The 16,843-nt window shown below is 41.7% G+C and overlaps 1 protein-coding gene across 5 annotated transcripts in view; it reads left to right on the plus strand.

Moving 5' to 3' along the window:
• The window catches only part of LOC140457922 (anoctamin-4), a 187,546-nt gene that overhangs the window by 17,982 nt on the left and 152,721 nt on the right, over positions 1–16,843 (plus strand). For all 5 annotated transcript variants that reach the window (XM_072551722.1, XM_072551723.1, XM_072551724.1 and 2 more), the window contains exon 3: positions 14,104–14,349. In XM_072551722.1, the coding sequence (XP_072407823.1) occupies positions 14,104–14,349 (246 nt within the window). The remainder of the gene's footprint in view (positions 1–14,103; positions 14,350–16,843) is intronic.

Below are 16,843 nucleotides of genomic sequence, written 5' to 3' on the forward strand. Positions count from 1 at the left end.
AGGAGGCAGTCACGTCAGGGCTGAGTTGGGTGTCAGGAGGATTGTTGGGTTGGGGGTACGTTTGGTGTTGCAATGCTCAGCTCAGGTTGTGTTGAGGAGGTGATGGGAATGAGGGGTCAGGGATCAGTGGTGAGTCAGGGATGGGGCTTGTGTCGAGAACACGGAATAGGTTTTACTCCCTGTAACCTTCACTGGGTAATGATCCAAGTAAGTGAGTCGTAACTCTCCAAAGTCTCTAACACTAACTCAGGGTTGGAGAGTTCTGCAGGAAGGCTCTGCACACCGAATAAATGATGATGAAAGGCTTTTGCCCGAAACATCGATTTTCCTGCTCCTCAGATGCTGCCCGACCTGCTGTGCTTTTCCAGCACCGCTCTGATCTAAACACTGAATAAATGGCTATCTGATGTTGTAACACTCCTGGATAATTCTGGCAGTTGATGAGTTGGGATCTCCAAGGGATCCTATAGCATATCTTCCAGGGTAGATGGTTGTAAAAGTTTTCTTCCAATCGGAAGATGTGGGCCAGAGCAAGTCTTTGTAATTTGAAGGCTGCACTCAAATATCACTGAGGTAATGGCCTGAGCCAATGGAACAGGTCAATGGAATGTTGTTTTATTGTCTGAAGCACAATGTCTTCAGTTATTTCTCTTCACTTTTGCCAAAACAACGGATTGTCAGATCTGGGCAGGCAGCACAGGGTGGGTGTTGGGAGCCTGTGGAAGTTCCAAGATGCAGACTCTGTGGGTATCACCCTTGAAGTTTGAACTTCCAATAGTTTAATTCCCCCTACTCCTGGAATCCTCTGAAGTGGTCTCCAACTCTGAAAAAGAGCCAGAGGCTTCAGCCAGTTCTGATTTACTTACCTGAATAGGTCCCCAGGAAAGGTTCAACAGCAGAACCTCATCTAACTCCTGGGGAAATCCATAACTGGTTCCCCAGTCACTCACAGTGACCTCTAATTCCTCCCTTAAATACTGTCCCCCCACTTCCCAGTACAAACCCCCCTCCCTAAATCAACCTAATCCGACTGCTCCCCAATCAGATCTGACTAATTCTCACCAATCTGACATGACTAACCTTTAACCTGACACTGCCTCATGATCCAACCTACCCTGACCCCCTCTGCCCACCCATTCCTTCATGTTGAACATTTAACCATATCTTACAGCAGATAGTGCTCCAAGAAACAAAGAGGTAAGGGAGGTGTTTGGGTGTCATTGGTGCTGACTCACTCTGCAGCTCTCTATTTGTATTCTGGGCTGTGGGAGTCCCTCTGCGCAGGGCTTGTGCACTGGATGTCTGCCCTTTATCAACCCATCCAGGTCAATGGGTAGTTTTCATTTCATCAGCATCAGACACAGCAGTTCCAATACTGATCGGAAGAGTTGGGCTAATGCCTCTTCCCCCAGTACCCTGCAGGACTGACACCTTGGACAGGGGACTACATTCTCAACCAGGAACAGGTCCAAATCTCTCCTGGAAGAGTTCTGTGATTAAAAATTCACCACAGAAGATGACAACCTCTTCCACAGCCTCTCAATTCTCTTCTGACAACTTCTGACATCTTTTCTAGTAGGGCCCATTAAGAGGGTGGTAGTGGTACAGAAATACTATAACTAGAACAGTAATCTGGAAACCCTGGTGAAGGTTCCGGAGCATTGGCTCAAATCTCACTACAGCAATTGGTGAAACACAAGTTCCACAAATGCCCACTAAATAAGCAAATCTACTATCTTTACCTGGTCTTGCCTACATATAACTCAAGACCCAAGTCAGTGGATTGACGTTTGGGAGAAGATTTGTAGCTCGGGTGCTCGTTGTTGTGGTTCTGTTGGTTGAGCTGGGAATTTGTGTTGCAGATGTTTCGTTCCCTGTCTAGGTGACATCCTCAGTGCTTGGGAGCCTCCTGTGAAGCGCTTCTGTGATGTTTCCTCCGGCATTTAACATCACAGAAGCGCTTCACAGGAGGCTCCCAAGCACTGAGGATGTCACCTAGACAGGGGACGAAACGTCTGCAACACAAATTCCCAGCTCGGCGAACAGAACCACAACATCAGTGGATTGACTCCTAACTGTCCTCTGAAATGAACTAGTGGGCTACCTTGTACAAGAACAACATGTTGACTCTGAAGCAATGCCCACATCCTATCAAAGAATAATAAAAGAAATCAAGGTCACTTTGTACACTTTGTAATTATGACTCCCTGATTTTCCCTCATTTATTTAATTTTATCAAACTGTTGGTGACAATGTGATAATCTTCCTCCAACTAATTTTCTAATTGTCTGCACAGTACACTGGGATAGTCTGTAAATGTTACATAAATTCAAGCCTTTTGAAATATTCAGGAAAATATTTATAAAACAAAGAACTGCAGATGCTGAAGATCTGAAAGAAAACAGAAATTACTAGAGAAACTTGGCAGGTCTGGCAGCATCTGTGGAGAGAGAAACAGTTAACTTTAACTTTTTGAGTCCAGTGATGCTTCATCAGAATGTCAGAACTGCAGGATCTGCTGAGATTCTCCAGTAATTTCTGTTCTTGTTTGAGGAAAATGTTATCTTCCCACATTAATATTTCTCAATATTGTAAATGTTTGAATTTGAAATTTTGTCCTCATTGCTTTCTTTGTTTTCAGAACTGTGTTTGCACAGAAATTTATGAAGTAAGGAGGCCATTTTTGTTGGAAAATAGTTTCTGCCTGACAAGGTTGCACCTCCACTAGATGGCGGTGATGGAACCATAATATGGAATGGTGCTGGTGTGCGTGGCCACACTGAGGTGAAACAGCATGCAGGAAGATGTGATCAAAATCTCTAGATATATTGTTCCTAGTTTCTGATTCTGACTACTGAATCTAGTCAAAACATGACAAACATTCTGGTCATTAACTCAACAGCTGGCCTGAGAACAGTGAAGATATAACATTTCCATAAACAATTCATGGTACAGAGAGGGATATACATTCTCAATATCATTTTCCTTTTCTACCTGATTCATATAGGAATAGGTGGAGGCAATTCAGCCCCTCCAACCTACTCTGCCATTCGATGAAATCACAGTTGATCTGCATCCAAATTCCATTTTCCCTCCTGGTTCCATAACCCTTAATCCCCTGACCCAATAGCAATTTGCCAATCTCAATTTAGGATCCAATCACAAATCTCAATCTCAACAGCTTTCCTTCTGACAAGCAGAGCTCCAGTTTTCCATTCCCCTTCGTGTGGAGAATTGTTTCCTCAATTCACTCCTTGAATGACCTAGTTCTGGGTTTAAAGTTTCACTACTTTCTTTGAACTCCGAAAGAAGACCAAAGACCAGAAGGACTATGTTCCCTCCGTGTCCTGTTAACTCCTTTCACCATCTTCAACTTCTCAATTCAGTCATGCATTAATTTTGTAAACTCAAGGGAATCCTTTCTCCCAAAGGAGAGTGAATCTGTGGAATTCTTTACCACAAAGGGCTGCCAAGGTTGGGACATTATATATATGCTCAGGGCTGAGATAGACAGATTTATAATCAGGAAGAGAATCAAAGGTAGGAAAGTGGAATTGAGGATGATCTTATTTAATGGCAAAGCAGACTTGATGGGCTGAATGGCCTACTTCTATTCTTACATATTATAGTATTATGAATATAAAGCCTATCTTTGCATCTTGTTCTCAAAATTTAACCCTTTAGTCACGGTGGCACAGTTGTTAGCACTGCTGCCTCACAGCACCAGAGACCCGGGTTCAATTCCCGCCTCAGGCGACTGACTGTGTGGAGTTTGCACATTCTCCCCGTGTCTGCGTGGGTTTCCTCTGGATGCTCTGGTTTCCTCCCACAGTCCAAAAAAATGTGCAGGTCAGGTGACTTGGCCATGCTAAATTGCCCGTAGTGTTAGGTGAAGGGGTAAATGTAGGGGAATGGGTCTGGGTGGGTTGCTCTTCAGAGGGTCGGTGTGAAAAATGTGTTGCTGGAAAAGCGCAGCAGGTCAGGCAGCATCCAAGGAGCAGGAGAATTGCGTTTTGGGCATAAGCCCTTCCTGAAGAAGGGCTTATACCTGAAAGGTTGACGCTCCTGCTCCTTGGATGCTGCCTGACCTGCTACGCTTTTCCAGCAACACATTTTTCAGCTCTGATCTCCAGCATCTGCAGTCCTCACTTTCTTCTAGTGGGTCGGTGTGGACTTGTTGGGCCGAAGGGCCTGTTTCCACACTGTAACTAACCTAATCTATTCTAATCTAGTCCGGGGATCATTATACCCCAAAGATCAATACAGCTGCCTTGGGTTGCAAAGAGAGGAAAAAGCATGACAATAACAAGAAAGGAGGAACAATCTACTCTCAGGTACAATGTTAAATTGTAAATATCTTTAAAACAATTAGTCTTTTTGACAAGTTCATAAGAGGTATCTCCCTCTTCCACAGTCAGTCCTATTTGACTCCGAGATATGTCCAAACAGGTTAACAAAAAATACCTTTTTCGCCAGATGTGTTTAGTTAATAAAGGGGTTACAGAAAATATTTATTCAATATACATTTACTGAATGATTAAATCATCTTTTCCCATCTTCCTCTTTGCTCAATACCTGACCCAATTTCTAGAATAGCGCATCCTGTAGAAAACAATTGGGTGATTAATTATATTAACAGCACAACTTCCTTGGTCTGTTTCCATCCTTTAACAGAATGTTACTTGTATTTTTTAAGTAATGGGATTTTAAAATGGAAATAAGGGAAATTGTTTGCATTTCCGTAGTGCCTTTCAGTAACTCAAGTTGCCCCAAAGTGCTTCAGAGCTGATGAAATACTTTGGAAGGGCAGCATAGCAGATGTGACGAGCGAATTCCAAACAGTAAGTTTGCACAAACAACAGTGAGATATCAACACAAACATTATATGCAGGAAGGTCTGTGTATCCAGAGAGACAGTGCTGAGCTGAGTGGGAGAATGTAATTATTCAAAATGAACATTGCAGGGCATTTAGAAGGAGACTTCAGACAGATATTTATTGAGTACCTAAAGCAGGGCATAATAAGGTTTACAAAAACAAGATAAAATTGATGCTGGAAATCTCAAATATAAACAGAAAATAATGGAGAAACTCAGCAAGTTGGGCAGCACCACCTTTTGGAGACAGAAACAGAGTTAATGTTACAGGTCAAGAATTTTTTTTCATCAGACTCTCCTGCGTCCTCACAACAAATCCTCGCACTGAAACATTAACTCTGTTTCTGCCTTCACAGATGCTGTTGGACCTGCTGAGGATTTCCAGTATTTTCTGGACAATGTGGCACATCTTGATGTTAATGTTGGATGTAAAAACTCATGTTAATTGCATATTAACTGAGACAAAATGCACACAAGACAGAAGTGAAATCTCAGTTATATGTTTTCACAATGGGAACAGAGATGTCTAGTTTGTCTTGATGACCCTTCTCCAGAACAGGGGTCACTGGACTCGAAAGATTGACTCCGCTTTCTCAGCACAGATGCTATCAGACCTGCTGAGTTTCTCCAGCTATTTCTGTTTTTGGTTCAGATTTCCAGTATTTGGAGTTCTTTCTTTTTGAATTTGTTTTATGCAATAGGTTCACAAATAGAAACTACAAACTCGAGCCATGTTCTGTAGATAGATTTCACTGTTAATCAAGAAATGCAATACTGCGTCACTTGGTTACGAGTATCAAATTAAAAGCACACCATGGTATTATATTTTAATGATGCATTGAATAGGGATCATCTTCCAATGTTTGAGATAATGAATTTTTGCTGGTTTAAAAATCTGCAATGAACAAAGTTGACACGGAAGCTCAATGCATCACCTTGAGAGTGAAATTGGAATCTGATGGGCTAGGATTTGTGCCTTTATTGAAGGAGAAGCCTGGGAATTACAGACCTGTGAGTCTGACCTACGGTAAGTTGTTGAAGGTAATTCTGAAAGATAGAGTTTATATGCATTTGGAGAGACAAGGAATGATTAAGGATAGCAGCATAGTTTTGGGCAAGGGAAATGGTGTCTACAAACGTGATTGAGAGTTTTGTTTAGATTAGATTACTTACAGTGTGGAAACAGGCCCTTCGGCCCAACAGGTCCACACCGACCCGCCGAAGCGTAACCCACCCAGACCCATTCCCCTACATTTACCCCTTCATCTAACAATACGGGCAATTTAGCATGGCCAATTCACCTAACTTGTACATTTTTGGACTGTGGGAGGAAACCAGAGCACCCGGAGGAAACCCACGCAGACACGCGGAGAATGTGCAAACTCCACACAGTCAGTCACCTGAGGCAGGAATTGAACCCAGGTCTCTGGCGCTGTGAGGCAGCAGTGCTAACCACTGTGCCACCGTGCCGCCCACGGAGTAACCAAAAAGACTGGTGAGCTCAGAGCAGTAGAGATTATTTACCTGGACTTTAGTGAAGCCTTTGACAAGGTTCTGCATGGTCGACTAATTAGTAAAGTTAGATCATGGGGGATTCAGTGTGAGCTTGCCAATTGGTTTAATGGCAGGAGACAGAGAGTGGTGGTCGAAGTTGTTTTTCAGACTGGAGGCCTGTTACCAGCAGTGCTCCACAGTGCTGGGTCTGCTTTTGTTTGTCATTTAAATAAATGATTCAGATGAGAATGTTGGAGTCATAGTCAGCAAGTTTGTAGCTGACACCAAAATTACTGGTATACGAGACAGTGAAGAAGGTATTCTAAGATTACAAAGGCATCTTGATCGATTGGGTCAGTGGGCTGAGGAGTGGCAGATAGAACTAAATTTGGATAAATGCGAGGTATTGATAAAACAAACAAGGGGCAGAACTTAATTAAAAGTTGTGCCTTTGCTAGTGTTGTAAAATAGAGAATGGTCCATGTGTGGAACGAACTGCTAGAGAAGTGGTGGGGATGCTGGTACAGTTACAACAATAAAATACATTTAGATAAGTTTAGGGTGTAGGTTTGCTCGCTGAGCTGTAGATTTGATATCCAGACGTTTCATTACCTGGCTAGGTAACATCATCAGTGGCGACCTCCAAGTGAAGCGAAGCTGTTGTCTTCTGCTTTCTATTTATATCTTTCTCCTGGATGGAGTTCCTGGGGTTTGTGGTGATGTCATTTCCTGTTCGTTTTCTGAGCAGTTGATAGATGGTATCTAGATCTATGTGCTTGTTTATGGCGTTGTGGTTGGAATGCCAGGCCTCTAGGAATTCCCTGGCATGTCTTTGCTTAGCCTGTCCCAGGATAGATGTGTTGTCCCAGTCGAAATGGTGGTTTTTTTCATCCGTGTGTAGGGCCACGAGGGAGAGAGGGTGGTGTCTTTTTGTGGCTAGCTGGTGTTCATGTATCCTGATGACTAACTTTCTTCCTGTTTGTCCTACGTAGTGTTTGTGGCAGTCCTTGCATGGCATTTTATAGATGACGTTGGTTTTGTCCATGGGTTGTAGTGGGTCTTTTAAGTTTGTTAGTTTTTGTTTGAGAGTGTTGGTGGGTTTGTGTGCTATTAGGATTCTGAGGGTTCTTAGTAGTCTGGCTGTCATTTCTGAAACTTCTTTGATGTATGGTAAGGTGGTTAGGAATTCTAGCTGTGTTTGGTCTGCTTGTCGTGGTTTGTTCTTGAGGAATCTGCGGACTGTATTTTTTGAGTAACCGTTCTTCTTGAATATGCCGTATAGGTGGTTCTCCTCTGTTTTTCGAAGTTCATCTGTGCTGCAGTGTGTGGTGGCTCGTTGGAATAGTGTTCTGATACAGCTTCGTTTGTGTGTGTTGAGACGGTTGCTGGTGTAGTTGAGTATTTGGTCAGTGTTTGTCGGTTTTCTGTATATGCAGGTTTGTAGTTCTCCGTTGTCCTTTCTTTCGACTGTGACGTCCAGGAATGCGAGTTTGTTGTTGGTTTCTACCTCCTTGGTGAACTTTATGCCTGTGAGGGTGTTGTTGATGATGTTAAATGTCTCTTCTATCTTGTTTCGTTTTGTGATGACAAAGGTGTCATCTACATAGTGGACCCAGATTTTTGGTTTGATGGTTGGTAGGGCTGTTTGTTCTAGTCTTTGCATTACCGCTTCTGCTGTGAATCCTGATAGCGGAGATCCTATGGGTGTGTTGTTGGTGTGTTTGTAGATTATGTTGTTGAAGGTGAAGTGGGTGATGAGGCACAGGTCCACTAGCTTCGTGACTTTTTTGTTGGTAATGTGATTGATGGTGGTTGGTGTGTGTGTGTGATGGTCTCTTCTAAAAGTGTGGTAAGTGTTTCCTTTGCCAGGTCGATGTTGATGGAGGTGAACAGTGCTGTTACATCGAATGAGATCATTGTTCATGAATAGGAGAGGTTTGGAGACATATGGGCTAAACACAGGCAAGCGGGACTAGTTTAATTTGGGAACATGGTTGGCATAGATAAGATGGGCCAAAGGGTCTGATTCCATGCTGTATGACTCTATGAAGATCTAATCTATGAGATTCCATTTAAATGTGCAATGGGGTCACCAGGATCAAACTGCACACCAGATTGGGAATGAAAGCAGCTGGTCAATATTTGTTGTTATTATTATATTATTCAAGGGAACTGAATTTGCAACATATACAATACTGTGACTATGCTGTCCCACTTGGACTTAGATTTCTAAATCTGCAGGAATTGACACACAACAGGAAGACCATCTTTCTCAGCATAATTTGCTGAAAATTGACCAGTAGAAAAATTTCAATCTCAAATTATGTCGAACACAAAGCAAGCTCCAAAAAACATTGCATTCATAGCTAAACACACCCTCTGATTAAAATAATCACTAGTGTGGGTTTATGCTAGTTCCACATTTTTAAGTACCTTCTAGAAAGTTGTAAAATCGAAAGATTTCTTTGAATGCCTGGACATTAAAGTATTGCTTTAAAATCTTCTAAGCATTTGATGATAATACTGGACAAGACAGATCCCAGAATGATACCTGGCTTGAGAGCTCATAAGATTCATATTTTTTCTATTTGTTTATTCTGGTGATCAGTCACTGAACTTGTTCATAGGAGACTGTGTACTCTTACCAAAGCAATATCAAATTTTCTTATTCAAAAGTAGAAAGTACGCATACTGTGTTACACAAATAGCAACCATTTGAAAAGGCCTTGTTGCAATTATTCAAAATAAAACTTAAACCCATTGTACTCTCAGCAACAAGGTACTCAAACCTCAGTCAAAGTATGACTCTGATTCCAAATTAAACTTCCTTCTTCAGCTGGTGTGGATTTTTTTTCTGACAAATATCTGTATTTACTCAATGTTATCTTCTTTGGTTATTTTACTTTCATGAAATTATTAATCAACTTGCTAACAGAGCTCATTTATTGCTTAACACAAATTTTCTAAATTCCTCTTCCATGGCCTTCTGTTTCTGGAACTTTCTCTCACTGACATTAAACCACCCAGAACCTCTCTCCTCCTTCTCTGATCATCTTGGGGACTATTAATCCTGGACGCCCTTTCTCCCTGAATGATCTGTTTCTATCTGTAGGAAACTTGCACATTCCCTGTCCTTCTGGATTGTTCTGCCATTCAATAGAACAAATGTCTCTTTATGTGTCCCTGTGTTCATAGGATACCTTGTTGCTAGACAACGGCAATATTTTTCCTCTCTTATACTTTTTGTTTTCTAAAGCACTGAACTATTCACCTCAAAGGTTTCGATCAGTCTGATTTAAATGCAGGTAAACAAATTTCCACATTCCAGTATCACTCTCAGAATGCAAAAATGAAACTAATCCATTCCACTCTTAACCCACACAATGTCGAAATAGAAATCAAAATTAAAGCTATACATGGGTCCTGTCTGTTTTAGAAACAAAGTTTCCAAATAAAGATAAAAATATGTAATGACCCTTCATCACAATACAAACCAATAAGTCTACACAGAAAGTAACGAATGTAATCCAATGAAACTAGAAAATGATTCTGGGCAATTTTAAAAATTCATTTTGGATGATTTAATATTAGGTCACTCACAGATGGCTGACTAAATACCAATTGAAAATATTTTTATCATAATAATTCAATTTCCAGCTGTGTTAGTGACATAGAATGATTACAGCTCAGAAGGAAATCATGTGACATTAAGAAAACTGCACCAGGTTACTGCTCTTAAATCTACCATGGAATACTTACTATGTTTGTCTTTTAAATCTCAAGTCTAACCTTGTGCTGGTTGATGGGAAATGGTGGTGTCCAAACTTTGAAATTATACCACCAGAAAGGGTAGGGGCAGCAGATATATGGGGACACCTGTGATAATACTATGGCTTTAAGAATTGTATTTTGACCTTTTTTGTATAAAGAAAGGTTGAGACGAAGGTGTTGGGCAGTCTGCTCAAAGCCAATAAAGTAAACAGCTTGTGAGGTCTTAGGGTGTAGGTTTGCTCGCTGGGCTGTAGGTTTGATATCCAGACATTTCATTACCTGGCTAGGTAACATCATCAGTGGCGACCTCCAAGTGAAGCAAAGCTGTTGTCTCCTGCTTTCTATTTATATCTTTCTCCTGGATAGGGTTCCTGGGGTTTGTGGTGATGTCATTTCCTGTGCGTTTTCTGAGGGGTTGATAGATTGCAACTAGATCTATGTGTTTGTTTATGGTGTTGTGGTTGGAGTGCCAGGCCTCTAGGAATTCTCTGGCATGTCTTTGCTTAGCCTGTCCCAGGATAGATGTGTTGTCCCAGTCGAAATGGTGTTTTTTTTCATCCGTGTGTAGGACTATGAGGGAGGGGGGGTTGTGACATTTTGTGGCTGGCTGGTGTTCATGTATCCTGGTGGCTAACTTTCTTCCTGTTTGTCCTACGTAGTGTTTGTGGCTGTCCTTGCATGGAATTTTGTAGATGACGTTGGTTTTGTCCATGGGATGTACTGGGTCTTTTAAGTTTGTTAGTTTTTGTTTGAGAGTGTTGGTGGGTTTGTGTGCTACTAGGATTCCAAGGAGTCTCAGTAGTCTGGCTGTAATTTCTGAAACTTCTTTGATATATGGTAAGGTGGTTAGAGTCTCTGGCTGTGTTTTGTCTGCATGTCTTGGTTTGTTCTTGAGGAATCTGCACACTGTTTTTTGAGTATTCGTTCTTCTTGAATACGTCGTATAGGTGATTCTCCTCTGTTTTTCGAAGTTCATCTGTGCTACAGTGTGTGGTGATTTGTTGGAATAGTGTTCTGATACAGCTTTGTTTGTGTGTGTTGGGATGGTTGCTGGTGTAGTTGAGTATTTTGTCAGTGTTTGTTGGTTTTCTGTATACGCAGGTTTGTAATTCTCCCTTGTCCTTTCTTTCTACTGTGACGTCCAGAAATGTGAGGTCTTGTTTTCTTTTAAAGATTGAACAATAGAAGCAGCCTGAATGAGTGGTGTCAAGTTCCCACAGAACCGGGATTATTAGGTTTAGCTTTCTGCAATTGTTGGGATCTGGAAGCTGGATGTGGAAGCTCTTATTCCTCTCTCTCTTTCAAGCCCTCGAATGACCAATTGCTCATCAGAAGGCAGCCTTGACATCCAATTAGGGATGGTGGGTAGGCTGTCAAAGCAGGACGGCCAATCAGAGAGCTTCCAGGTTGATAGAATCATTAGTCTGCATTGGCAGCTAAGAGTAGGAGGAGGCTTTTTGAAATGGAGGCAGCTTATTAAATTTACAACGCAAAATGACTTCTGAAGTAGGACTCTGATGTGGTGAAGTCTATGTTTGTAGCAGCCAGGGATGCAGATCCAACATTAAGCCTCCAGTTGCCACTGGCACCTCCAACTTACCATTCCAAAGCTGGCTAAACTGACACCCCTCTCCCTTGCCACAGGGATCTGCAGGCAATGTGGAATTCCCAGTCAACCTCCATCAGCAAGCTTTAAATGGGAGAATTGTCATACATACGAGTGGCATGAGCTCCTGTTACAATCCCCAAAGAGATCAATAACTTTTAAAAAGTATTTGAATTTTTAGTGACCAACTGAAAGGAAAGCAGACAAAAATTCCAAGCTCTAAGACATTTACTGTAACAAACTAAAAGCAACCAGTTCTGAGCCCGAAACGTTACCTCTGCTTTCACTCCACCGATGCTGCCAGACCTACTGGGTTTCTCCAGCTGTTCAGACTAAAAGCAATGTTGTCTAATACAGCCAACTACAGAAAACAGAACCCTTATTAGCATCTCAATGTCACCAATAACCCACTCCACATATGTACTGAATAACATACTTTACACAGAGTTTCGGAAAACAGTCTAACGTGATTCCCAGCTTCTGACAGGTTCACATCTCCCTGTTTCATGGAAGTGTACAGGCAAATTGTCAAAGGTTCTCTCCCTCAGTCCTCTGAGAACTCCTAAACCGAATGTCAGCAGTAAGTCTCACTCGAGTGATTTCCTCTCCCAGCTTCTCCTGGGAAAATCTTCCAATGTCCCGAAATTGCTGTGGATTTCTTCTTGTCAATGGACACGCCTTTCTCTGGTATTCTGTCTGGCAGTTAACAGAGAAGATAGCCTTTTCCTTTTCAGCAATGGCTGCTGTTCTCTAATACTCCCTCTTTCTCTCTATTCCTTTTCAAAGTATTTGAGACAGAACTTCTGCCATCATAAGAACATCAGCTTCTACGTTTTTCAGGTGTCAAAACTGGCATTGTGTATTTCAATAGCACATGAACTGGGACATTAGTCTCCATGGTAACCAAGCTATATAGCCTGCTTTTGGGCTGAATTCATAACAGTTCACATTGCTTTCTTCATTTGACTATTTTACCCTAAATTAAGAAAGACAGTGTAAACGATAGGCCTGAATGTTCCTATATTTTCACTGCGTGTTATTTTCAGGGAGTTTCATGGAGCATTCCCACCTTGGCCCTTGGCAACTGTTCCCACACAATCGTTTGCTGCTAACCCCATTAATTATGCATTTGGGCTCCATATTAATGTTGAGAATTGATTTCCCAAATACTTGCCATTGCCCACATTACTCAAACGGCAAGAACATTCCACCCATAATCAACTTCTGGAAGCATACAGCTGTTATACTTAGGACTAACCCCTGCCTCAGTTTCTGCCCCTGACAGGGAGCTAAAGGTTTAAATAACCTATGTTGGAATCTATTGGGATCTATTGGGATTTATTGGGAAATCATATGTTGGAATATTTCAATGTGGGTTTAAATTGTCTCAATACCCTATCATGTTCAAAGTTTGGGAGAAGATTTGTAGCTCGGGTGCTCGTTGTTGTGGTTCTGTTCGCCGAGCTGGGAATTTGTCTTGCAAACGTTTCGTCCCCTGTCTAGGTGACATCCTCAGTGCTTGGGAGCCTCCTGTGAAGCTTCACAGGAGGCTCCCAAGCACTGAGGATGTCACCTAGACAGGGGACGAAACGTTGCAAGACAAATTCTCAGCTCGGCAAACAGAACCACAACACCCTATCATGTCTTATTTTAGCATTTGAGCCACAGAATGACTGTGTAGGAGAAAGGGAAGTTGATTCATGTACCTAATACCAATGAAGACAATTTGGAAATTCATAAGATGGAGGGTGATGCTGTCAGATCTGCTGAGTTTCTCCAGCACTTCCTGGTTATCTTTCAGATTTCTGGCATCGCATTATTTTGCTTTTATTTGAGTGATAATGCAAAGGCCAAAAGGTGGTCCATAGCTAAGTAAGGCACAATTTGCTAAGACACCACATACCGCCAGCTTAAGATAGAGCTTGACCTGCTCATTATAGTAAAATAATGATGATAGGAGTGAGGTTGAGAAGATTAAAATGTAATTAAAGTTGTCCATTATGCATGGGTGCATCCAAGGTAGCTGAATAAAATAAGAATGAGATCCATGAAAGTTATCTCATCTAATCAACTTGAATGAGACTCTGTGAAAGAAACAGGCTGTGTTAATTTGTTGTCATCTACTATAATTCAGTAGAACGGTTGTGTAAAACAATGCTGTTACCATATTCATCACTGGATATTAAATCCTGTCATGTAAATCCAATAGATTTACATGCTAGAATAATATGGAGGTTAATCTGGCAAGGCGAACAATCCTATGTTGTGATCGAAACATGCAATGTCAATTAACAGTGTTTCTTTAATTGAAGTCAATGATTCCCTTCAAACTCACAAGATTGTGTCTGTTTTCCAGGTTTCGACATTGCGGGACAATTAGCGATTGGTCTCTCTGGATGGTCAGTGCCCTTTCCTCAAGATGGCCCCCTGCCTTGCCATCGACCCCAGTACATGTGTAAGGACTTTAAGCCGCCTCCTTTCAAGCCATTTGTTTCTCAGAAGGACCAATCAGCCCCTGCCTCTTGTCCAGCCTCACTCTCCATCACACCAGTGCTTTCTTACTACAGCAGCAGCCAGGAAACCCTCAGCCAAGAAACTGAAGGTAGGACAAATAACAAGGCACTTCCCCATAGTTTCCTTGATATTGTTTAAAGCATGTAGAAACATCTACTCATCCCTGCATTGTAGCAGCAACACCTACACCAGAGCCCAGTAGCTCCTAGAATGCTTAGAACACACCACTTCCCCACATGCCATCCTGACTTATAAATATATCGCCATTCCTTCACTGTCATTCAGTCAAAGTCCTTTAGCCCTCTCCCTAACAGTGCTGTAGGTCTTCCTACACTACATACACTGTAGCGATTCAAGAAGGTGACTCACTGCCACTTTCTTAAGGGCTGGGCAACAACTGCTGTCCCAGCCCATGACCCCAACATCCCATTAATTATTACATTAGAAATAAAACAGGAAAACATATCTTCAGTGGGTTCTCCAATAAATAACCCCAATTATGTAACTAACTCCTTTTAATGTCGTGAAATATCCCAAGACATTCATGGGAGTATTGTCAGATAAAATGGAGTGTGAAGAGAGTTAAAAAATAGGAGATATGTTCCATGCACTGGAATCAGTCTGGCCTTCTCCAGTGATTGAGACACATCAGTTACACCAACACTGTTCCATCACTCACCCCACCAACTCTGCACTCGCTCCAAGTTAAAATCAAGAAAGAGGAATTATTATAATATTGTTAATTTAGAAATGTGTTAATTAGAAAGTCTGCAGTGGTAACATTTTATTGTTCTATAATTTGACAGGATGCACTGATGTGGAGTTAGTTGGTTGTAGGACTATACCAACTTTGAATTTATTTTAAAAATAAATGGATCGCTTCCATAGAGTCACTGAGAAAATTAAAATGACTTTGCTTTCTGGACCTCTTCAGGTCATAGAATCATAGAGGAATTATTATAATATTGTTAATTTAGAAATGTGTTAATTAGAAAGTCTGCAGTGGTAACATTTTATTGTTCTATAATTTGACAGGATGCACTGATGTGGAGTTAGTTGGTTGTAGGACTATACCAACTTTGAATTTATTTTAAAAATAAATGGATCGCTTCCATAGAGTCACTGAGAAAATTAAAATGACTTTGCTTTCTGGACCTCTTCAGGTCATAGAATCATAGAGGAATTATTATAATATTGTTAATTTAGAAATGTGTTAATTAGAAAGTCTGCAGTGGTAACATTTTATTGTTCTATAATTTGACAGGATGCACTGATGTGGAGTTAGTTGGTTGTAGGACTATACCAACTTTGAATTTATTTTAAAAATAAATGGATCGCTTCCATAGAGTCACTGAGAAAATTAAAATGACTTTGCTTTCTGGACCTCTTCAGGTCATAGAATCATAGAGTCATAGAGATGTACAGCATGGAAACAGACCCCTTTGGTCCAATTTATCTGTGCTGACTAGATATCCTAAACTAATCTAGTCCCATTTGCCAGCACTTGGTCCATACCCCTCTAAACCTTTTCTATTCATATACCATCCAGATGCCTTTTAAATGCTGTAATTGTACCAGCTTCCACCACTTCCTCTGGCAGCTCATTCCATTCACGTACCACCCTCTGTGTGAACAAGGCAAAAGTGAGCACTGCAGATGCTGGAAATCAGAGTCTAGATTAGAGTGGTACTAGAAAAGCACAGCAGGTCAGGCAGCATCTGAGGAGCAGGAAAACCGATGTTTCGGGCAAAAGCCCTTCACCAGGAATCAAGTGTAAACAAGTTGCCCCTTAGGTCTCGTTTATATCTTTCCCCTCTCACCCTAAACCTATGCTTTCTATCTCTGGACTCACCCACCCCAGGGAAAAAAATCTTGTCTATTTGTCCTATCCGTGCCCCTCATGATTTTATAAACCCCTATAAAGTCATCCTGCAGCCTCTGATGCACCAGGGTAAACACCCCCAGCCTATTCAACCTCTCCCTACAGCTCAAATTCTCCAACCCTGGCAACATCCTAGTAAATCTCTTCTGAACCCTTTCAAGTTTCACAACATCATTCCGATAGCAGGGAGAGCAGAATTACATGCAATATTTCAACAGTGGTCTAACCAATGTCCTGTACAGCTGCAACATGACCTCCCGATGCCTATACTCAATGCTCTGCCTCACAGTGCCAGAGACCCGGGTTCAGTTCCCGCCTCCGGCGACTGACTGTGTGGAGTTTGCACATTCTCCCAGTGTCTGTGTGGGTTTCCTCCGGGTGCTCCGGTTTCCTCCCACAGTCCAAAGATGTGCAAGTCAGGTGAATTGGCCATGTTAAATTGCCCATAGTGTTAGGTAAGGGGTAGATGTAGGGGTATGGGTGGGTTGCGCTTCGGCGGGGTGGTGTGGACTTGTTGGGCCGAAGGGCCTGTTTACACACTGTAAGTAATCTAATCTAAAGGGAAGCATACTGAACACCGTCTTCATTTCCCATCTACCCGTGACTCCACTTTCAAGGAGCTATGAACCACACTCCAAGATCTCTTTGTTTATTACCATTAAATGTATAGGTCCTGCCCTGATTTGTCTTTCCAAAATGC

This window comes from Chiloscyllium punctatum, chromosome 32, assembly GCF_047496795.1.
Source record: "Chiloscyllium punctatum isolate Juve2018m chromosome 32, sChiPun1.3, whole genome shotgun sequence".
NCBI classification, from domain to species: Eukaryota; Metazoa; Chordata; class Chondrichthyes; order Orectolobiformes; family Hemiscylliidae; genus Chiloscyllium; species Chiloscyllium punctatum.